Source organism: Lutra lutra, chromosome 6 (assembly GCF_902655055.1).
Source record: "Lutra lutra chromosome 6, mLutLut1.2, whole genome shotgun sequence".
NCBI lineage: Eukaryota > Metazoa > Chordata > Mammalia > Carnivora > Mustelidae > Lutra > Lutra lutra.
The window spans coordinates 84,266,867-84,291,887 of NC_062283.1; the positions used below are offsets into that span (position 1 = coordinate 84,266,867).

Genomic DNA, 25,021 nt, shown 5'->3' on the forward strand with positions numbered 1-25,021 from the left:
ATGGTGAACAGTCTCTCCCCACCCGCCCCGGTGGAGCTCTGCTATGAGAATGTGAACGGACCCTGTGTTAAAACTGCGTACTCGCCGGGTCCCCGAGCCCTTCTGTACACAGTCCTCGGTTTGGGGGCTGTGCTGGCCATGTTTGGAAACTTACTGGTCATTATCGCTATCCTTCACTTCAAACAGCTGCACACGCCTACGAACTTTCTGATCGCGTCCCTGGCCTGCGCTGACTTCCTGGTGGGGGTGACCGTCATGCCCTTCAGCACCGTGAGGTCTGTGGAGAGCTGCTGGTACTTCGGGGACAGTTACTGTAAATTTCACACATGTTTCGATACTTCCTTCTGTTTCGCTTCTTTATTTCACTTATGCTGCATCTCTGTGGATAGATATATTGCGGTTACTGATCCTCTGACCTATCCCACCAAGTTTACTATCTCGGTGTCAGTCCTATGCATTGCTCTCTCTTGGTTCTTTTCGGTCACATACAGTTTTTCCATCTTTTACACGGGGGCCAATGAGGAAGGAATCGAGGACTTAGTCGTTGCTCTCACCTGTGTGGGAGGCTGTCAGGCACCCCTGAATCAAAACTGGGTTCTACTTTGTTTCCTTCTATTCTTTGTACCCACTGTCGCCATGGTGTTTATATATGGTAAGATCTTTTTGGTGGCCAGACGCCAGGCTAAGAAGATAGAAAGTTCGGCTAGCCAAGCTCAGTCGTCTTCAGAGAGTTACAGGGAACGAGTAGCAAAGAGAGAGAGAAAGGCTGCGAAAACATTGGGCATTGCGGTGGCAGCGTTTCTGGTCTCCTGGCTACCGTACATTATTGATGCTGTGATTGATGCTTACATGAATTTTATAACTCCTCCTTATGTTTATGAGATTTTAGTGTGGTGTGTTTATTATAATTCAGCTATGAATCCCTTGATATATGCTTTCTTTTACCCATGGTTTCGGAAAGCAATAAAACTTATCCTAAGTGGTAAAGTCTTGGGGAGGGATTCATCAACAACGAATTTGTTTTCTGAGGAAGCAGATGTAGATTGATCAGGTGACTGCAGGGATTTCAAAACTAACATGGGAGTAAGGTCAAACGCGAAATGAAATGCTTGGATCTGGAGAGGCAAGTGCAATCATCTGCAAGTAGCAGGATATCATATTCTGAGTTGTTCTAAAGCCTTTGTTCTTTATGTATTTCAGCATTTTTTTAGAGTTTAGTGATAGACCAAAAAAAAAAAAAAATGCTGATTGCTTCCTAGTTACTATTCTTAAGTATTCTGTGGTTTTCTAATTTCTCTGGTAATTTCTAATAAGTTCTATGAATTTCCAAGTTGTTTCTTCAAACAATTTGAAACTTTGTAGTTTCTCCCACATTCATTACCAGTGTTCGGTTGTCCAAAGTACAGGAGGGGAAAAAAGGTTTCTGCTTAATTTGTAAGTTAGATTTTGGGGGGACAAAAGTATTTTTAAAAATATATTTTGTTTGGGAAGTAAATATAAGATAAAAATTCCTTACAGAGAATTGAAATGTGAAACTTCCTAGTAATTGAATATCATGCAAAAAACTGTGGAACTCTTGTGTTTTTTGAACCCTGACGACACTTCTCCATTTTACAGAAGCTGTGTTCACACACACGCACACAAAAACCATATGTAACTATGATGTGATTACATACTACATTTTGCTTTTAGAGAGCATAATTTATTATAGTCAAAATAAGCATGTGAACAAAAAGATGGTTTATGTACTTTTTTTGTAATCTCAAGTAAAATAAGTTTTTTAAAAAACCACTTCAAATTAACATTTTGTTACTTTTGGCTTCTTTCTTTGTACCAAACACTGTATTTGACATTGGAAATATAAAGCTGAAATATAGTCAAGGATTATTTTGAAAGAGCAAATACCTCAAATTGGCATTATGCATTTTAGGAATAACTTCAGTTTTTTCAACTGATATCATGTCTTAGCCACATGAATTTTAATTCATTTTAACTAAAAATGTATGTTGACTATTTTAAGATAAAGTAAGAATTTGAAAGAAACTAATAATAGGGTGATTTGCTTTCTCAAGTCTTTGACTCACTTAAAGTTTCTGCTTAGGTAGTCAATTTTCATAGACCATTCTGTACAAATCTGTTTTATGAAATGAAAAGGAGAGATGCTAATTAAATAGAGGTTCATAAATATTACATGTTATATATTTTATAAATAAACCAGTTTGAAAATGCTTTATACAAAATTAAGCTATTTCACATCTGTGCCTTAATATTTTTCAGATAGAGCTCGGAGAATTTGGTTGGGGGCGGGGGTAGTTAAAGGTAAAAGAGTCTGAAAGGAGTATGAAGTTGAAGAATGCTTGTTTGTGATTAAGATGATAATGCCAAGGGACAGGTGGATTGACCCCTTTCAAAGACTCACGGTTAAGGACCCACCCCCACAGTCACTCCTTAAGAAGAGCGCAAAGCTTGTGTCCCTTTGATGGTAAGTCATTAATGTTGCCTTCACAGAAACATGTGCCCTCTCAATTGCAAGCGTAAAATTACCCTGACACTCACAAATAATAAGGACAATCATTTGGGGAGACAAGAATATATACTAGACTTCTGTTTTTTTTTCAGACAAAATTGCAGAAATACTATCCAGTGATGTTTTGAAACTCTTGTACATATTGGTAGGTGGAGAATACACTTCAAATTTATTCTTTCTTGTTTACCTACTCTCCTTATCGTCCTTTATAAAGGAAGTCTTTTGATTAAAAAAAAAAAACTGGCTTATTTCCCCCCAAACTAACTAGACTATTACTATAGCATAGCTCCCCTCATCTATCTCTCAATTATTTACACAAGTAAGCTCCTAACTTCTTGGCTGGCTGCCTACCAAACTGTCACAGGGGCCTTAGAAACATTTGGAACAGGACAAACTGGTGATGGAAAGAGGCTTTACTGCAAGACTGCAAAGCAACACCTGCCCTTGAAACATTTGGTTCAAGGTTCCCAAGTTGTCTGCTTCGGTCAAGGAGTGGCAGCAGAACTTTTGCAAGGAATTAAAGCACTTACCCCCCCAGATGGTAGACAACATAAATACAATGTCTCTCATGTATATGTATCCTTACTTAAAATACATATTACATGTAAATACATGTAAAAACATCATTGAATTCATAATAGCTTTTGTCCACATGTATTTTTTTCTTTGTCTTTTTCTTTTCTTTTCTTTTCTTTTTTTTCTTAGATTTTATTTATTTATTTGACAGACAGAGATCACCAGTAGGCAGAGAGGCAGGCAGAGAGAGCCGGGGAAACAGACTCCCCACTGAGTAGAGAGCCCAATGTGGGGCTCGATCCCAGGACCCCAGGATCATGACCTGAGCTGAAGGCAGAGGCTTTAACCCACTGAGTCACCCAGGCGCCCCTCACATGTATTTTTCTTAATTTAGTAGACGCTGAATGTATAACTGCTATATTGTCTAGGGTTTTATATAATTTTTTTAAAGATTTTATTTATTTATTTATTTATTTTAAAGATTTTTTTTTTTTTTTTATTTGACAGAGAGAGATCACAAGTAGACGGAGAGGCAGGCAGAGAGAGAGAGAGGGAAGCAGGCTTCCTGCTGAGCAGAGAGCCCGATGTGGGACTCGATCCCAGGACCCCAGGATCATGACCTGAGCCGAAGGCAGCGGCTTAACCCACTGAGCCACCCAGGTGCCCCTAAGATTTTATTTATTTATTTGACAGAGATCAGGAGTAGGCAAAGAGGCAGGCAGAGAGGGGAGGAAGCAGGCTCCCCGCTGAGCAGAGAGCCCAATGTGGGGCTCGATCCCAGGACCCTGAGATCATGACCTGAGCTGAAGGCAGAGGTTTAACTCACTGAGCCACCCAGGTGCCCTGTATAATTTTTTAAAAAGTTAAAATGGAGAGTTCAGCACAGAAAGTACTGAACAGGTGCTGTAGTTCAGGTAAGCATCAATTACGACATCAGTCACAGATGAAGAATTGCTGTTAGAGGGATACCCAGTTATACTGGTAGTTCTCTGAAAGGACCTAGTTCGTGATGACAGTCTACTCTATCGTGCCACTAATTGATAAAGTTGCTCTAAACCCAATTGACATATTATTTTATGATTAAAAATCAGAGTTCAGAAGAGTGGCAGGGTTCTGTGGAAAGAGCTACTTAGTTGGTTCAGAAAATGACATAAGGTCAAAAGTAAATCCTTCATGGAGAATAATTCTAAGTCTGTTCGCAAGAATAAAGGAGGCTTTACTACTATTGGGAACAAGTCAGAAAAACCATCATTATTTCTCAGACATGAAAAGGCATAAACTACCTTCCCAGGCATTACATAGTAGCTGACATATTTTATTTTGTTCAAACACACACACACGCGCGCGCACGCGCGCACACACACGCACACACAGGACAAATATAAAGATAAGTCCTCAACTGTGTCTCATAACAAAGATCAAATTTCATCAGCCTCTGAGGTCAGTACTAAGGTAAACAGCATAGACCATTTCAAAGGTGAGAAAGGATAAGGTCCCTGTTATGACTCATCCTAGTTACATTTAAGAGGAAATAAAAATCTGCTTGAGTTCCCAACCTGCCTCTATTTTCTACCCTCTCCCCGGAGCTCCCTTGTATTGCTGGCTCCAATCAACTGATTTGTGCTGTGTCCTTTCCCACCAGTAATATGAGCTGCTAAACAATAACCATTGGCTAAATTAATAAAATTGTTCGTATTGCAGCAGTCACAATAAAACATACTATTCTCAGTTTCCCTTTTGAGTGGGTAGTGTACGAAGGCCCAAGAGATCATTTAGGGGACACTCAGGGAGAAGTACTTTGGAAGTATTTAGAAAAATCTAAATAATGATTTAGAAGTACTTTACTTTAGAAAAAGAATAAAATGCTAAGACTGAAGTTCCAGAAGGGATTTATTCAGGTGGAATAACTTTCTGGTGTCCCTCAATTGATAGTATTAATCAAACAAAAGTCTTCCTATTGAGAAGATTTTCCCTCTCCACTGTCATTCAAGGCCAGTGCAAGTCTGTAATGCAACTGCTGTCCCTTTTTGGTTTGCACCCCCATACAGAGACAATTTATCTGTAAACCAAGCTAGATCCTTTCCTCCTCTTCAGTTTGCTGAGACGTGAGATGGAGGGTCCTGACACAACTGTGGTGGGGAACATGGGCTCTGGGCTCATGTTGTCTGGCCTTGCTCAGGCTTGGTTCCAGGTATATCATTTCCATTTCCCAAAGAATTTTCTGGACCCACCCGACTTTATGACTGAAGATTCAAGAGGACCTATGTCATAATGGGCAGTTAGAGACACATGATTACTTGGTATCACCTTGTCAAGTGTTCAATCACTATTTGGGCTCAGAGAGCCATCTTTCAAAAGGTGTTTTATCCAAAGCATTATCTTGCTTCAGAAGTCCAGAGGACTGCATTATATTTCTTCCATGGGAGCCTTCCATAAAATCTAAACTGCATTTTCCCCGCATTACCAACATCTCTAGCACCACCATGTCACGAAATTGCCTGGCAATGACGCTGCAGCCCAGACTCCAAGCCCCATACAAAGCTGACAGACTTCTTTGTTACTCAGTGTATGGACCAGAGCAGTATTCCTAAGTGTGGAGTCCATTGTTTTGGGATCCCGAAGAGGTCTGTCAACTATTGTGCTTCGTTCTTTAGCTGAGAAGATTCAAGATGTAGTTAGTTGTCTTCTACTTGGGATGAGATATTCCTGACTGCTTTAATATAGAAGGCCCCTGACTCTTCATAGGGCTCATCTCCAAACTTCGAGGAGTACCTTACCAAGGCTAGGTACTAGGTATGTAGAGTGCTAGGTACTACCTGCTCCTCCTGCCAGATCAGTGTAATGCCACCAAGGTAATGAATCAGTGTCATTTTTTGTAAGATCCTCAGATTGTCCAGATTCTTTTTTTGAAGATATATCTGAGCAGGATCTCTCTGGGTTTGGACAAAGACACAGTAAATAATAAGGATATTATTTTGAAAGTGTTAATAAATCATATCAAGGTAAACAACAGATTTTGGCTGGAAACACAGAAGACTTGTTATAAATGTTGTTCCAGACCTGATGGGCCATCAGACTGCTATATAAAGCAGAGCTTCCCAACCAGTTTCCTGTAACAGAGTATTGCCAAGGGGTCATAAGCGTACCTAGAGATACTGATCCACTCAGCCTTCAAGGCAGTCAGATGGGCTCACAGTGGCCAGTAGGCTCAGGACACAAGCAGCTTCCCTCATTCTATTCTGGTGGTTGTCTCAACTTTCTGACAGGATGCTTCCCTTTCTATAGGTAGCAAGTACAATGAGCAACATCCAACACATGTTAAGTTTCCACATCTCACTGAGAAAGGCTTACTCCTTAATATTTTGTGTGGTTGATAGAATGTTTGAAACCCCTCCCTCATGCCCCTTGCTGTGTAACTTTGAAGTTCTTCCCTCAAGAGGCAAAGTGAGAGCAGAGGTGACAGGATGTCAGTTCTAAGCATGGGCCTTAAGAAGGCCTTCTTGGTTCTGCTTTCTCTCCTGAACCTCTGCCATCATCACAAGAACCTGCTCTGGTGGCCCACTGCTCCGAGGAAGGTGACAAGTAAACTTCCTCATATTTTCATGACAGGCTGTAGTTTTACACATTGGTGGCCTTTAGAATTAGGCTCCCGCTCTTCCACAGAAACTGAGAGATAGGTGTGCCATTTTCCTTGATGACTGCATTTCAAAGGAATGGCTCTCAGCTACTTGGAGAAGATAAGTCCTGGGTTATAAAACTGACAAGAAGCCTTTAAAAAGATTTATATCTCAAGGAGGCAGAAAAAGAACTTACAATGGCAAGTTTTCTGAATCAAATCCTCTAAGAAAAGGGAGGGCAGAGGCTTAGAGTCAGAAAGAAGCATGCCTACAGTTTATTCAAGCCGAGGGGAACATTAAGGCCCTCTTGCTCAGTTATAATAATTACCTTTCATTGAGGTGCTCTACGACATCCCAAATCATCTCAGTTTACCCTCTTGTGAAGTACATATGTGTCTTGGTCAGCTCAGGCTGCTATTAAAATGACCAGTCACTGGGTGTTCTATAAACTACAGGAATTTATTTCTCACAGTTCTGCAGGTTGGGAAGTCCAAGATCAAGATGCGTGCAGATTCAAGTCTGGTGGGGACATACTTCCTGGTTCATAAGGGACTCTTTCCTGCTGTGTGTTCACATGAAGGCAGGGACAAGGGACCTCAGGGACCTTTTCTTTTTTCTTTTCTTTTTTTTTTTTTTTAAGATTATTTATTTATTTGACAGAGAGAGATCACAAGTAGGCAGAGAAGCAGGCAGAGAGAGAGGAAGGGAAGCAGGCTCCCCGCCGAGCAGAGAGCCCGATGCAGGGCCCGATCCCAGGACCCCGGGATCACGACTCGAGCCGAAGGCAGAGGCTTAACCCACTGAGCCACCCAGGCGCCCCAGGGACCTTTTCTATAAGGGTGCCATCCTTACTCATGAGGGCTCCACCCTCATGACAGAACCACCTCCTAAAAGCCCAACCTCTAAAGAGCACTACATTGGAGATGACGTTTCAACCCATGAATTGTGAAGGGACACATACAGTCAGTCTGTAACAATGCGTTACCATGTATGATCAAGTGAGAAAGATTAGGGAGCACAGACTCGAAGCCTAGACTTATTCCCATAGGCGGGAATAAATTCCCAGAAGGAAGCAGCAGGCTCTGGTTACGGCAGTGTCCACACATCCCACAGTGATTTAAGGCTTGCTCTCTTCATCATTTGAGGAGGTTGGTGGTAGACTTTATGCATCTCGTAGCAATCAGCACCATGGATTGAACTTTTCATAGGAGCAAACTGTCACTTACCTATTCACCAATCTCTGGCCATAATTTGCTGCAGGAACTGGAGTTAGGAAGTGATTTAGAAAGAAGATGGTACACAATAAGAGAAAAGGCAAATAAAGCAGAAGATCATCTACCAGATCCTACCTCGCTAAATGTTTATTAATAACCTATCATGTATTTTGCATAGAATAGAATATTCTTTTTTTTTTAAAGATTTTATTTATTTATTTGACAGACAGAGATCAAAAGTAGGCAGAAAGGCAGGCAGGGCCAGAGGGGAAAGGAAGCAGGCTCCCTGCTGAGCGGAGAGCACGATGCAGGACTCGATGCGGGGCTCGATGCGGGGCTCCATCCCAGGACCCTGAGATCATGACCTGAGCTGAAGACAGAGGTTTAACCCACTGAGCCACCCAGGCATCCCTAGAAATGAATATTCTAATAGGAGACACAAAAGAGGGAAAGTGACTCTTCACGTAGTGTCATCTGCTGTTACTAGCACCTGTGTCTCTTGCAGGCACTTGTTGGAAACGAGTTCCAAGCTTTCTTCCAAGAGCTCCCAATCACTGTCAAGACACATGTATTTGAGCAAAAGATTTGAATAGAAACATCACTAAAGTTGTACTTGTCTTTCTTAAACAGCTCTATGAAATTAACTTCATCTGGAATATTTCATGTTTCAGTTGTTGATTTCTTTGGCTGTATTTTAGAATCACATCTTGTCACAGGCTTTGGATTTTTGTTGTGCTTTCTTATCTCAGATGAGTGGGTTGGTTTGGTTTCGTATTTCTTTCTCTTTTATTCTCCCCTAACCTAAACACACTTGAAGTGCTTGGTAATTGTGAAGGTGTCTCTATCTAGCCCTAAAGATCCTCAAACACAATCATGGTCTAGTGCTTTGGTTTCCTGCTTTTCTGTCATATTGGAAATGTGACTGACCCAGGGCAATCAGCTGCTGGGCGGCTCAGCTCAGTTTCTGGTTGTGAATCTATGTTTGTGCCCTTACTTCTCCCTACATTAGCAGCTTTCTAAAAACCAAGGTCCTAGGTGGAATTGGAGCAAAGTCACTTGTTTCAACATCCTTGCTCATGTATCCTGAAGTGAGAAGGCTCTTCCCAGCTCCAGGCTTCAAGGGGTGAGCTGTGCATTATCTCCTGCATGACGTGTGACACTTTTAGACCCTTTCACAGGAATCAAAATTCTGAATTCCCCAGCTGCTTCAGGACACGGGAACCACCAGGTTCTCATTGTCAGCCCTGCTCACATTTGGTCTTCGTGTTTCTTGAGCGCAGAGATGATGATTTCATTTATGGACATTCCTACAACTTCTCCCCGCCATTTTTATATGCCTGCCCTCTCCATGTTGATGGAGAAACACAAGAGTTGATGAAGAAACTAATTCAGACTTTTTGTCTGAACACACTCATGAAATCTTTATCTCATTGGGGAAGGAAAGGTGAAAGAAGAAAAACCTGTTTTATCTCACTCCTGTATTTTCTGATCTTTGTTTTTTCACTCGAACAAGGTTTTTGGCCTTAAGGGGTAAGAATTTAGAAGTTTTGTTTTCCAGCTTCTTTCTGAACAATGGCTGCTCTTCCTTCTAAAGTTTACAGATCCAACTGGGAGCGACAACCTAGAGATGGGCACCTTAGAGAGTGGGCAGGAGGAGCGGGTGCTGTCATCTAGGGCTCACACTTGACCTCAGCAGCAGAAATAGTTTGATGCTTGTGGTGGGCAGAATAGTGACCCCTTCTTTCACCTCCATGATGTCCATGTGCTAATCACCAGATCTGTAACTATGTTACCTTCCATGGCAAAGAGAGACTTTGCAGATGTGGTCAAATTAAGGATTGGTAATTTGAGATGAAGAGATTATTCTGGATTATCCAGGGGGCCCAATGTAATCACAGGGGTCATTAAAAGTGAAAGGGGAAAATGAGAGAGTCAATATCAGAGTCAGAGAAAGATTTCAAGATCCTGTGCTGTTTGTTGGTTATATGGATGGAGGAAAGGACTGCAAGCCAGAAATGCAAATGGTCGCTGGAAGTGGGAAAAGGCAGGAAGCTGATTCTCCTCTAGAGCCTCCAGAAGGAAAACAGCACCATTAACATTTTGATTGTAGTCCCTGAGAACTATTTCAAATGTCTAATCTCTAGAACCATAAGATAATAGATATGTATTGCTTTAAACCCCTAAACTTGTGCTAATTTGTTACAGTAGCAATAGGGAACTAATAGAATGGCATAATCCTGAGGCAGGCACCCCATGTATGTCTGTGGACACCCCCAGTCAGCCCATTGATTACCTGGAGAATGAATATAGATATCATCATCCAATCAGCAGCACTTGGAGACTTTGCTCTCCAGATATAAAGCAGCTCATGGCCCTCTGGCTATAGGAAACATTCCTTATATCTACTCCCTTGAACTGACTCTCCCACAGCCCAGATCTGTGCTTTCTTGCTTTCCTGCTTGACAGTGAAACTTGTCCAAACAGAGCTCAGTCTTTGGCCTCACATCCCATTAGTCTTTCTTTATAAATAACAAAATCAAAACAAAACAAGAATAGCAACATGAACGTTCTCCACGTCCATATCTCTATACTGCTACTATCTGAACTCTTTGGCGCTTAGCTTCTACACCTTCCCATCTGACAGTTTTGCACTTGCTTTCATTGAGTTTTCTTTTCTTCATCATTTAATTGCTGTTGCAAAGAGATAATTTAATCTCTGAAATGAAATAAGGTGGGGCCCTTCTGTGGGCTCATGACCAGCCCAGCGGCACAGAGCCCTGCTCTTGGGCTTGATACCAGTTGTTGTGGTCTTGAAATTCTTAAAAATTGTATCTTTGAATTTGTGTTTTATATGTGAAGTCCTGAAGGACAATGGAGCATGTGTGGGGGGATGTGGAGCCTCAAGTTGCATTACATGTGATTGTCCTGCATTACAACACTTTGTCTTCTCCCTTAGACTAGTTCTCCGCCACTTCCACAACTGTGGCCACCCTACCCACCCCCTCTGAGCCCTCCTTTCTGCACCTTCAGCTCAGTCCCACCTCCCACTCCTCACTCTGACCTACTAAGACTGCCATTTTGGGGGACTGGATGCAGGGAAAGGAGGGTTGAGGCAAGGTAGACCTCTGTGGTCTCAGGGAAATCATGGCAGTTGTTACCTTATCCAGGCTGGTAGGGCCATAGCACATCCGAAGGGCAGCTTAGCGGGGCCAACTGTATTACCCACTCTCAATCCAGACATTGAATGGGTCCTAATGTGGAGGTTGCAATCCTTAGGGTGTCAGCTATCTGCCTTTGGCTGAGGTGACATCCTAAGAGTAGGGCAGATGCCTTGCTCAGCTTCCTAGACCCCCAAAGTGGGCACGCGTATGGTTTCAGCAGCTGGGGGAGGGGAAAACTGGCAGTGGGTGGGCCAGGCATGCTGAGTCTCCAGGCACCTGTGAGGTTCTGCACTTGCCCACTTGCCCACAAACACTTCCATGCCCAATGAAATGGGACATTATAACTAAAGTCAAACACGATGGCCGGTCAGGAGAGACTGCAGAAAAAAAGGAAAAACTTTATACTCAAGGGTACTTTTTTACCTATTTTTGAAAAAAAGATCTCCATGTTTTTATTTTGCCCTGGGCTCTACAAATTATATAGCCAGTCTTGTACACAGGTAACATTACTGCCAAAACGGGATGAGACTATTCCAGGGCAGTCGAACTTAAAGACATCTCTTGGTTGGGAAAATCACAAGTCTTCCCGCAATGGAATAGAGCACTGAGCAATACATTTTGTAGAAAAACTTACTAATCATAATTATCCAAAGCTTCCTTTCCAGATTCACACCTTACACTATAGGGATTCCTTGTGAGGAATTCATAATGGGTGAAATTAATTGGCCAGCTTCCTAAAACATTCCAGGGTGCTAACCTCTCAGACAATGTGAAGGTGGAAGTCTATTAAAAGGTGACTTTTCAAATATGTGATTATATTATATCTGACTCTTCTTTGCAATGAAGAACTTCAGGGGTATAAAGAACCAGGTGTTTAAATTACATTTCTTCAATTATTCAGATAATACGAATTCTGGCTTGATGACAATTCATAATAGGTTAGCTTGGAATTAACTATCTGCGAGGCTGAGACATAATTACAGAAATAATTGCATGCATTAAAATCAGAAAGGATACATTTCTAACTTTCTGAAATTCTCTTAACTTCTTTTTGTGATTAAAATGGGAAAAAGGACAGAATCTAAGGCAATACTTAAAAGCAGTTGCTCAATTATGAAGTTTGATTTTTTTTTTTTTTTAATTCTCAGGATTGAAAAACTTCATTGCCCACCACAAGGAAGGGCAGAAAGACAGGAAGCACCAAACTCCAGAGCCATGAGCATCAATCTTTCCCACCCTGCTGTCCTGCAGCTTTGCTATGAGAGTGTGAATGGATCTTGTGTTAAAACTCCCTACTCACTTGGATCCAGGGTGATTCTGTACTTAGCGTTTGGCTTAGCCTCTTTGTTGGCTGTGTTTGGAAACCTCCTGGTGATGACTTCAGTTTTGCATTTCAAGGAGCTGCACTCTCCTGCCAATTTCTTGATCGCCTCTCTGGCTTGTGCTGACTTCCTGGTGGGGGTGACCGTCATGCCCTTCAGCATGGTCAGGTCCGTGGAGAGCTGCTGGTACTTTGGAGTCAGATTTTGTATCCTGCACAGTTGCTTCGATGTGGCATTTTGTTACTCTTCTCTTTTCCACTTGTGCTTCATCTCCATCGACAGGTACATTGCTGTTACTGATCCTCTGGTCTATCCCAGCAAGTTCACGGTGTCTGTGTCGGGGATGTGCGTCAGCGTCTCCTGGATCCTGCCCATTGTATACAGCGGGGCCGTGTTCTACACAGGTGTCAATGACGATGGGATGGAGGAATTAGTAAGTGCTCTCAAGTGTGTAGGTGGTTGTCAAATTGTTGTAAATCAAGACTGGGTTTTGATAGATTTTCTGTTATTCTTCATACCCACCCTCGTAATGATAATTCTTTACTGTAAGATTTTTCTAATAGCTAAACAACAAGCTATAAAAATTGAAAATACTGGTAGCAAAGCAGAGTCATCCTCAGACAGTTACAAATCCAGAGTGGCCAAGAGAGAGAGAAAAGCTGCTAAGACCCTGGGTATCACGGTGATAGCATTTATGATTTCATGGTTACCATATACAATTGATACGCTAGTTGATGCCTATATGGGCTTCATAACGCCTGCCTATATTTATGAGATCTGCTGTTGGGGTGCTTATTATAACTCAGCCATGAACCCTTTGATTTATGCTTTATTTTATCCTTGGTTTAGAAAAGCCATAAAAATTATTTTAAGTGGAGAATTTTTAAAGGATAGTTCATCAACCATTAGATTATTTGCAGAATAAACATAAACACTAAGTTGAGAAATTTAAAAATATTTTACAAATTATAAATTCATGACAAAATTAGATATAAGAAATTAACAAAGCATTTCAAGAATGGAGAAATATGTTGTGTTTTTCAAATTAACCAGAAACCAAATCACAAGAAGTTGCCTCCATTAAATCAGTGCAAAAGATATTTACTGAACTAAATGGTAAATAATGAAGTGGTTTACATTGTAATCTGTCTGAGTGGTCTGTACACGTCCTTGCCATATGCACTTGTTTCTTCCACTTTCATGGAATCTGCAATCTCATTTTTGGTGTGATATCTCTAATCATTTTCTCGTTTATGGTCAACTCTCATTTATCTTCAAATGGTCTTTTTTTCCTTGTCTTTTGCAACATTCTACTAGTTTACTAAGGCTATCATAACAAAGTACCACAGACTAGGTAGCTTAAGCAACAAAAATTTATTTGGTTTCTTGTGATTTTGGAGGCTAAAATTCCAAAATCAAGGTGTCAGCAGGGTGGGTTTCTTCTGAAGACCCCCTTCTTCAGCTTACAGGTGGCCAGCTTCTCTCTGCGTCGTCACATGGCTTATGCCATGGGTATGTGTGTCTGTGTCCTAATCTCCTCTTCTTATAAGACCACCAAACATATCGGGTTGGGGATCACCCTTAAAAACTCACTTTAACTTAATTACCTTTCAAAAGGTTTTATCTCAATATATGGTTACATTCTAAAGTACTAGGAGTTAGGACTTCAACAGAAGAATTTGGGGGACACCATTCAGCCCATAACAGGCACAAGACAAGGATTGGGGACACTCCCCAAGGGTCTGTTTGTTTGATGCGCATTTCTGATACTGCTGTACCTTCCAACAGCTTTTGGGACAGCAGGTAAGAATTTCCTCTTTAATGGCTGGACAGAATCTTGGAATGTCCACCTGTCATATTGTGTGATCAGTCATTGAGCCTTGGAATCATGTATTCACTACAGACATTGCCCAGAAGTGGAAAATTGCAAGTGGAAAAAACGTGCCACAAAAAAGTTGGCACAATGATCATTTGTAAATGGGTATCTGCAAATGAAAGAATAATCAATTATCGGGGTGCCTGTGTGGCTCAGTCAGTTAAGGGTCTGACTGCTGGTTTCTGCTCAAGTCATGATCCTATGGTCGTGAGATTGAGCCTTGCATAGGGCTCTGTGTTCAGCGCGGAGTCTGCTTCAGATCCTTGCCCCCACCTTATGCTCTCTTGCTCCAAATCAATCAATCAATCAATAAAATCTCTAAAAAAATAGAAGAGTCAATTATTACTAGCTGTGATACCAACTTTCCTCACCTGAATATACTGCATGTTTCACTTCCCTGGAATGTTGTGGGGTCAAAAAGTGTATGCAGATACTGCAAAACTTCTATTAAAAAGAATATCAAGAAATGATGCTGTAGTTTTACATTTTGCTGTCTGGAATATTTGACATTGTTGATACAATAAAAGTTCTTTGGAATGTATATCCAGAGTATTTTGTACAATGAATCTAAATTGTAATAGCTTACGGGTCTATAAACCTTATTTATTTTCTTTTTGGTTTGTCTATAGAGTCACTTGATTAAAATGATTGAAATGTTTTTTTCTCATTGGTTTTCACTGAGATTTTTTACTGTTTTCAAGCTAATATTGGACATAAATTATATGTAAGTACCTGTGTTAGGAAGAGCTGACAATAAAAAATGTGTTCTATATAGTATTCTCCTCAAGGAATGTAATTTTATAGATAATATGGGCAACACATTTTAAATTATATTATTGAGAACCAGAAAAGTGTCAGAGATGCTAAATCCTATGAGCAGAGGACCAATTGTCACTGATTGTCACAAGGCTGTTACTTGGCATTGGGCATTTCTAAAACATTGTCTTCTACTGACATGTGGTCTCATGCCTGAAGGGTTAAAAAATTGTTAAAGACTTTATTTTTTTAGAAAGGGTTTTTGAGGAGTCTTCAAGCATTAGACTTGCATAGGCAGACAGGGCTACGAACTTTTTTTTGACAGGAGGGTTAATTTCCATAAGTGGAGGATTGGCTTGGCAAATTCACAGATAATGAGTAGACTGTAGCCTGATAACAACCAATTCATCCTATCAATGACTCTATTCAGCAGATCAGATTAACTATCAGATTTAAAAAAGGATATCACACTCCTTATTTTTAGAGTATAGAAGACAGAAGAAAGTAAGTGAGAAAGTGTAATAGTCCTATTTAATAAATGTCTCATAGAATGGCATTGTTGTCAAATTGTAGATAATGAATAGGACAGAAATTCAAAAGTAAGTTAAAGATTCTTAAAATTTATCCTACGGGCAAGAAAAATATATTGTTATAAATGCTACCAAAACCTCCAATGCAATTCTTTTTTTTTTTTTTAAAAGATTTTATTTATTTATTTGAGAGAGAGACAGTGAGAGAGAGCATGAGCTAGGAGAAGGTCAGAGAGAGAAGCAGACTCCCCGTGGAGCTGGGAGCCCGATGCGGGACTCGATCCCGGGACTCCAGGATCATGACCTGAGCCGAAGGCAGTCGTCCAACCAACTGAGCCACCCAGGCGTCCCCTTCCAATGCAATTCTAAATATGGAATTTCTCTTGACAGGTGATGGAACTTCACAAAGGAGAGAAGAAAGAAATTAAATTGTTCCATATATTCCCTGATAGTCTTTCCTAAGAATGACTACCCAAGATACAGGTTTAAAAATTCAGCTATAAATTTCTTTCTTTTCTTTTTTTTTTTTTAATTTTATTTATTTATTTGACAGAGAGAGACACAGTTTGAGAGGGAACACAAGCAGGGGGAGTGGGAGGGAAAAGCGGGCTTCCGATGAGAAATGAGCCGAATGTGGGGATCTATATGGGGCTCAATCCCAGGACCCTGGGATCATGACCTGAGCTGAAGGCAGAGACTTAATGACTGAGTCACCCAGGCACCCCTCAGCTGTCAGTTTCTTGCTTTATTTTACCCTGGGTTTAGGAGTGAATTAAAACAATATAACTGGTCAAGAATTAAAGGACAATTTATCAACATAAATGTGTTTTCAGGATAAGACTAAATTAAAATCAAGGAAATTGTGAAATATTGTGAGTTTTCCATGTATTATCACATCAAATATGATATATAAATAGGATATCAAATTTGAAATAAGGTGTTCCTCAGATTTAATTAAACATTGCTTCAAGTGAGCTTCTCCAAGCATCTGCTACAGACAGATGTACTGCCCTGATGAAGCGAGGTTCGATTTCCTACTGCTGATTCTGCCCACTCCTCTGCTTTGTGACTTTTCCACTGCCCTGTCTTCGGGGGGAATTTCTTGTTTTTTTCACCTTTCATGCTCACAACCCTGTTACCTTTAGACTTTTAAAAAATTTATTTATTTGAGAGAGGGAGAGAGTACGAGCAGGGGAAGAGGCAGAGGAAGAGGGAAAAAAACAGATGCCCCCGATCCCCCTCTGTCCCATGTGGAGCAGTGAGCCTGCTGATGGGGCTCAATCCCAGGATCCTGAGGTCACGACCTGAGCTGATATCAAGAGTTGGTTGCTTAACTGACTGAGCCACACTGGTGTCCCTGCCCTGTCACTTTCTTTCTTTTTTTTTTTTTTAAGATTTTTATTTATTTATTTGACAGAGATCAAAAGTAGGCAGAAAGGCAGGCAGAGAAAGAGGAAGGGAAGCGGGCTCCCCACTGAGCAGAGAGCCTGACGCGGGGCTCGATCCCAGGACCCTAAGGTGATGACCTGAGCCAAAGGCAGAGGCTTTAACCCACTGAGCCACCCAGGTGCCCCTGCCCTGTTACTTTCAATGCTCATTTTCTTCTTCCTATTCTCTAACTATGTCATTTGTTCTTGGTCTTTCCCTAGGCTCTGGTTCTCTTGGCTGTCATTCTAATATCTGCTTTTGCTGGAATTATTTTCTTCAATCTTCTCAGATTCTCTGCTTCATGCTCTCGCAAGGAGTTTAGTTCCTCTTGTTCACCAGTGTTCTTCCAAAAGCAAAGGAATCAGAAGTCAAATTCAGATCTGGCACAAGATCAAGATTTAATGTTTAGAGGAAATTCTCTCTCTCTCTCTTTTTAAATTAACATATAATGTATTATTAGCCCCAGGGGTACAGGTCTGTGAGTCATCAGGCTTACACACTTCACAGCACTCACCATAGCACATACCCTTCCCAATGTCCATAGCCCAACCACCCTCTCTCTATCCCCCTTCCCCTGGCAACCCTCAGTTTGTTTTGTGAGACTAAGAGTCTCTTATGGAAAAAAAAAGGGGGGGGGCACCTGGGTGGCTCAATGGGTTAAAGCCTCTGCCTTCAGCTCAGGTCATGATCCCAGGAACCTGGGATCGAGCCCTGCATCAGGCTCTCTGCTCAGCAGGAAGTCTGCTTTTCTTCCTCTCTCTCTCTGCCTGCCTCTCTACCTACTTGTGATCTCTGTCAAATAAATAAATAAAATCTTGAAAAAAAAAAGAGTCTCATGGTTTGTCTCCCTCCTAAGCCCATCTTGTTTCATTTTTTCCTTCCCTACCCCTCAGACCCCCCACTTCACCTCTCAACTTCCTCTTATCAGGGAGATCATATAATTGTCTTTCTCTGATTGACTTATTTCGCTCAGCATAATACCCTCTAGTTCCATCCATGTTGTTACAAATGGCAAGATTTCATTTCTTTTGATGGCTGCATAATATTCCATTGTAGATATATACCACTTCTTCTTTATCCATTTATTTGCTGATGGACATCTAGGTTCTTTCCATAGTTTGGCTATTGTGGACGTTGATTCTATAAACATTTGGGTGCACATGCCCCTTCAGATCACTACATTTGTATCTTTAGGGTAAATACCCAGTAGTATGATTGCTGGATCTTAGGGTAGCTCTATTTTCAACTTTTTGAGCAACCTCCATGCTGTTTTCCAGAGTGGCTGCACCAGGTTGCATTCCCACCAACAGTGTAGGAGGGTTCCCCTTCCTCTGCATCCCCCCAGCATCTGTCATTTTCTGACTTGTTAATTTTAGCCATTCTGACTGGTGTGAGGTGGTATCTCATTGTGGTTTTGATTTGTATTTCCCTAATGCCGAGTGACATGGATCACTTTTCATGTGTCTGTTGGCCATCTGGACGTCTTCTTTGCAGAAATGTCTGTTCATGTTCTCTGCCCATTTCTTGATTGGATTATTTGTTCTTTGGGTGTTGAGTTTGATAAGTTCTTTATAGATCTTTGATACTAGCCCTTTATCTGGTATGTCATTTGCAAATATCTTCTCCCATTCTGTCAGTTGCCTTTTGGTTTTGTTGACTGTTTCCTTTGCTGTGCAAAAGCTTTTGATCTTGATGAAGTCCCAATAGTTCATTTTTGCCCTTGTTTCCCTTGCCTTTGGCGATGTGTCTAGGAAGAAGTTGATGCGGCTGAGGTCGAAGAGGTTGCTGCCTGTGTTCTCCTCAAGGATTTTGATGGATTCCTTTCTCACATTGAGGTCTTTCATCCATTTAGAGTGTATTTTTGTGTGTGGTGTAAGAAAATGGTCCAGTTTCATTTTTCTGCATGCGGCTGTCCAATTTTCCCAACACCATTTGTTGAAGAGACTGTCGTTTTTCGATTGGTCATTCTTCCCTGCTTTGTCAAAGATTAGTTGACCATAGAGTTGAGGGTCTATTTCTGGGCTCTCTATTCTGTTCCACTGATCTATGTGTCTGTTTTTGTGCCAGTACCATACTGTCTTGATGATGACAGCTTTGTAATAGAGCTTGAAGTCTAGAATTGTGATGCTACCAACTTTGGCTTTCTTTTTCAATATTTAGAGGACATTCTCTTATAGTGGGAGTGACCACAACAAAGTGATACATTCACCAACAATAATTATCTCTTCAACATAATTACTTTCATGTAGTATGTCCCTTCACTTCTTCAGCATGATGTGAGAATAATCAGTTGCCTGTCATGGCATGTTATAAATATCATCTAATACTGTCACTGTTGATTATAATGCAAAATTGGGATGTCACATATTCATGGGGGAAGATGATATATTCAACAAATCATCTTTAAACATCTAGGTATCTATTTGGGGGAAAAAATGTTCTGATTCTCACTCTTCCCCTACACACACATGTGCACTTACATACATATTGTCCAGGAGAGACCTTTTTTTTTTTTCAGGTGAGATCTTAGTGTAAAATATAAAGCCATGAAGTTTTAGAAGAAAATATTGGAGAACATTTTCATAGTTTCTCATGGAAAATGTTGGCAAATTAACTATCAATTTAATATTTCTACATGATAAAAAATTAAAATCTAAAAAAGATAAACTTGAAAAAACTCTTTAGAATATTTATTCTCTTCTAATTGGTTTAGTTGAAAATGGAGAAAAAAAAGACTTTTTGTTTGTTTGTTTGTTTTCTGCAGTACTTGAGTCTCAAAAGTCTTGGCCCTGTTAGAAAGAAAAAAGAGCTTATAGTGAACAGATTTGAAGTGAGTGCAATAGAAAATCTTTCCTGCATCCCAGAACAAGAGTAAAAAAGATAACTTGAGTACAAAAATAAGTGAGGAAGCTGTGAAGGTCTATGAGGGAGGAGAACCCCATTTCTCCCCGGATACTGTCTGGTTTGAGGGAAGGACTAATAACTGATATGCCAATGCAGTTGGTTGAATAAAAGTCCCACAAACAGACCCATGTCTAAACCTTAGAACCTATAAATATTAAAAATTATTTGAAGTACAATGGTCTTTGAAGATGATTAAGTTAAGACTCTTAAAAAGGTGGGATTATCTGGGATCATCCGGGTGGGCCCCAAATGCCATCCCGAGCGTTCTTACAGGAAAGAGGCACAGAGAGATGACACACACAGAGGAGAAGGCAGTGTGATCACACAGGCAGAGATTGGAGGGATGGGGCCAGAAGCCAAAGCATGCTGACAGCCAGCAGAAGCAGGGGGAGGCTAGGATGAATTCTTTGAGACCCTTCTGAGGGAGTGAAGCCCTGCTAACACTTTGATTTTGGATTTCATACTTTTGGCCTCCAGAACTCTGCAGGAATCAATTTCTGTCATTTTAAGCCACCAAGTGAGTGCTGATTTGTTAACGCAGCAACAGAAATTAATAAGAAGATCCAAGTGCAGGTGAAGCTCTTTCTCCTTTCCCTGGATAGAACTCAGTGGGTATGAAGACCACAGGGCAGAGATGGCAGCATAGGTTTTCTGAGCCCATAGCCTGAGACAGCCTCACAGAGCAGCTCACTGCTCTGCATGGGACAAAGACAGTAAAAGATTCTTGAGCCCCTGAGGGTGCCATGGAGTCATGACGGTCCTAGAAACTCAGCCAAATATTCCATGGCCCCTGATGCCAGAGTATAGCTGAACTTTCAGAGAAGCATGTTGGAATTGGCTGATAAGAGCTAAAAGAACCTTACCTGCAGGTACAAGAGATGACTGCTCTGTGACAGGACTGGACCAAAGTCCAGAGAACAGGCAGGACATCTCACTGAGGGTGAATGGTCACCCAGTTCAGATCTCTAATTCACAGAGCCCAGTTAACTCAGAGGGGAAGGTAGAGAAAATCCAGATGGGTGGAGAGGAATTTCCCATTATCTGTAGGTCAGGGGCATGACCCAGACATCAAGTTCATTAATAGCTGTAGAGCACAGAAGAACAGCACACAAAATCTGGAGCTAAATTTCTGGGATGCCAATCCTCAGTTCACCATTCACTACACCTTAACCCTGGGCAAGTGACTAACTTTCAGGGTTTCAGTAAAATAGGAATAATGATCATATGGGCTTCATGGGATTTTCTGTGTGTGACTATTTAAGAACTTCCTACATGTGAAACACCTAGATAGTGCAGGGGTTCAAAAGCTGTTTGCTACCATTAAAATAGCAGTTGCCTTAACAATAAAGTAACACGTTTTGCACACCGGAATCTGTGCCTCGTGACTCATTGAAGATACCTGTGGGTCTTCCTAGGATTTCTACCATGTTTTAGGAAGCATTTCTGTATCATAGACTATTAAAAGCCATACGATAAGAGCTATGACCCAAATTCTGAGAAAGATGTAAAATAGTTATTGGGATGTACAAAGCTGTGTACAATTTCTGAAAGTTTTCCCTGTTCTTGACCTTAGTACCTTCCTTCATCCTTCTAAACCTGGCCCTAAATTTATATTCTCAGTGAATTCTATTTATTCATCTTACTTATATTATTTGTTGATATCATTTCTCATTTTACACTTTTTAATTGTGTTAATTTTAGCTTTAAGCACTGTGAATTATTATGTTGTTTTATGTCTGTCTCTCATATTAACATGTAAACTCCCCCTAAGGGAGGAAGATATTTTGTGTTTATTCTTGTATGTTGAAAACCTTGCACAAATAGGTGCTTAATAAACAAATAAATATAAATAATGCATACACAAATGATCGGACTGCAGGCGGATCTATAGGCATCTTATGGACCCTGAATCTTTTACTAAAGTGTCTATGGCTTTTTACTTATTTTGAAGAGAATACTCTCAAATATCATTATTGAGTATAGTCTATCCATATATCTTTGTCTACATATACTGTGTAATAGGCCCTTTTTGTCTAGACCTCTCTAGATACAAGAGATCTTATTTTTTTAGTTGGCTAAGAATTTTTCTTTTTAGTAATGAATAAATTTTGAAATTTGTCAAATGCCTTTCTTCATTTCATCAGATGATTGTAAAATTTTAATCTTTTACAAAGGTGAGTTACAATAATTGATTTTCTAACTTTAAAGCAAACTTTCATTCTTGGTATAGACTCTAATCATGGTATATCATCCTTTTATATTTGGGTTTACTTTGTAAAAGTTTGTTTAGGGTTTTTGCATCTTTGTTTATGAATGAGGGTATTTTTACCTTTCTCTTTTTTGAAATCATCTATGTGGGTTTTGGTATAGAAGCTACATCAAAATACAAATCTCAAGTGGAGATAATTAAATATGTTTCAGCACCATCAGGTCCGTGCAGAGCTGCTGGTACTTTGGGCCAAGTTTCTGTCCCTTCCACACATGCTGTGATGTGGCATTTGGTTACTCTGTGAGGAAACTAATAAGAAGATCCAAGTGCAGGCGAAGCTCTTTCTCCTTTCCCTGGATAGAACTCAGTGGGCATGAAGACCACAGGGCAGAAATGGCAGCATAGGTTTTCTGAGCCCATAGCCTGAGACAGCCTCACAGAGCATATTTGGTTATTCTTCTCTCTTCCACTTGTGCTTCCCTCTCCATCGACAGGTGCATTGCTATTAGTGACCCTCTGGTCTATCCTAGCAAGTTCAGGGTGTCTGGGTCAGAGATGTGCGTCAGCGTCTTCTGGACCCCGCCCCTTTTCTACAGCGGGGCCGAGTTCTACACAGGTGTCTATGATGATGGGCTAGAGGGACTATCTAGTGCCCTCAACTGTGTAGGGAGTTGTTGGCCTGTTATAAATCAATTTTGGATTCTGATAAATTTGCTATTGTTTTTCACACTTACGTTTGTTATGATGATTCTATATAATAATATTTTTCTTGTGGCTAGAAACAGCTTATAAAGATTGAAAACATTAGTAGCCAAGCGGAAGCCTCAGGGACATACAAAACCAGGGTGAGTAAGAGAGAAAAGTTGCTAAAACCCTGGTTATCACAGCATTTTTGATCTCGTAGTTACCGTGTATCATTGACTCATTCATTGGTTCCTTTGGGGGTTTTGTAACACCTCCATCCATGTTGAGCAGATGAGATATTTTGCTGGTTTGGTTATTATAACTTTGCTGTAAATACTTTGATTTACGCTTTATTTACTCTTGGTCTAGGAGAGCAATAAAACTCAATATGAGTGGTAAGTATTAAAAGCTAGTTAATCAACTATACATTTATTTTCTAAAAAAACCTAAATTTCAAGTTGAAGAATTTGGAGATATATTGGGAATTTCTCAATGCGTGTGACATGAATCACAGTACATGGTAATGATCCATAAAACTGAGGAGGAAAAATGGTTCCTCAATTTCAGAGACATGATTTTTATGCTCTTATTTTCTTAGTGTGGTAAACATCTTTAAGCATTTGATAGAAATGTACTTACTACACAATGGTTGACACAAAGTTTATATTTTCTAGTTTCCCCAAGTCTCCCTTTCAAGCTTATCTTTGTGTCACCTTCAAAGGCTTCCTGGTTCTGTATTCCCTGGGAAGTCTCATAGTCCCTGTCCTCTTGGGATGGGTGTACCTGGCTTCCATTTTAAGCAGCTGTTTCTCGGGGTCTGGTCTTCCTGGAGCTCCTAAGAGGTCTCTGAACCGTACACAACAGCCACTTCAGGCTCAGAACCAGACCCCTATTTTATATCTTTGGAGATAATTCTGGAGTAATTATGAGGCAATGGTGTAATTTCCACACTAGTGCTTGTATTTTTATGCAATGATTTTGTCCTCCTATGAGGTGTGTTGTGTTACTTTCCAGCCTTTGTGGAGGGAGATCTTCTGTCATTTTTTTTTTCTTTATTAACACTATCCAAAGTAGTGTATTGTTGGTGACTTAAAAAAGTGCATTATGGGTTTGTTTAAAGGATGGATTATTCAAGAAATAGTGATAGGTTATATAGCTCTTTGGAAGATGTTGTTAAACATCTTGTCTCATCTCATTCACAGAATCAAAACTTATTTCTTTCAGATGTTAGAAAACTCGAAGAAAATATTTTATAATTTTTCAATGAAGAAATCCTGAAGGAAAACCCCTATAGAGTTATGCACATAATTTAAATTTTAAAACTTCAAAAGAAAACAAAATCAAATGTAGGGAGGCGGGAAAGCCAATTTGGGAAAACTATTGACAGCACACATGGTGAAGGAAAGGTTAAGGATTTAAAAAATCAAGGCCTTTTACAGAAGGTAAGGCATAGCCTAACACTTCCTTACACAAATAAACAGGCAATTTTATGGGGGAAAAAAAGTGTGACTAACAAATACACTAAAATGCCAAATGTACCAAAAAATTCAAAAATGCTAATAAAAGTGTGGCAGTGTTTCATATAGCAAGTGGGCAAATATTAGAAGGATAAAAAATACCCAATAACAATTAGAGTATGAGAATGTTTTGAACCCTTTAAAAAACACTATCGAGTTCTGTTTAAATAGATATATGTCTTCATACATGGATATATTTCTATATGCTTTCACAAAATGTAACTTTATATGTAATGGACAGCGTGTATGTGGTGTGGGGTGTGAGGAATTTGCTTTGTAATTTATTTTTATTGTTTTAATGTTTGAATGGAAATAAATATGTTAAAGTAGATATTATAAAAATAAATAAAAACATTTGGAAGTCAAGCCAACTGAAGCAATTCCGGCGAGGGTGTATAGGTAGGGCACTGGCAGCTTATGTTACCCAAGGCAAGGGGACTAAGTAATCTAATGGACCATATTGAGATTCTGTCAACGAAAGGGGATGCAGAGCATGACAGTGCAGGGCACCAGAAGACAGAAAGGCAGAATTTCATAATGGCCCCCGGGGATGAGCAGTATTGGAATTAGGGTCCTTGCAAATTCCTATCCTGTGGATCCATCAGGCTTCACTAGGTTTTCTATAAGCTAGCCTTCTAGAACCAATCTTTTCCCTTGTCTGGTTCTAATTTTAACAAGCAAGCTTCTTGTTAGTTTGCTTACCAGTTTTGTTTGTTTGATTTTTTTTTTGTGGTCAGGAATATTTGAGGAAATATAAGCA

The 25,021-nt window shown here is 40.3% G+C and overlaps 2 protein-coding genes and 1 pseudogene across 2 annotated transcripts; all 3 read left to right on the forward strand.

Moving 5' to 3' along the window:
- TAAR9 (trace amine associated receptor 9) lies at positions 1–1,047 on the forward strand. The gene has a single exon (XM_047734500.1). The coding sequence runs from the start codon at positions 1–3 to the stop codon at positions 1,045–1,047; it is 1,047 nt and encodes a 348-aa protein (XP_047590456.1).
- Positions 1,048–12,250: 11,203 nt separating this feature from the next.
- Positions 12,251–13,282, forward strand: TAAR8 (trace amine associated receptor 8). Its single transcript, XM_047734493.1, has one exon. The coding sequence runs from the start codon at positions 12,251–12,253 to the stop codon at positions 13,280–13,282; it is 1,032 nt and encodes a 343-aa protein (XP_047590449.1).
- Positions 13,283–13,853: 571 nt separating this feature from the next.
- Positions 13,854–23,194, forward strand: LOC125101624 (trace amine-associated receptor 6-like; annotated as a pseudogene).
- The last annotated feature ends 1,827 nt before the right edge of the window (positions 23,195–25,021 follow it).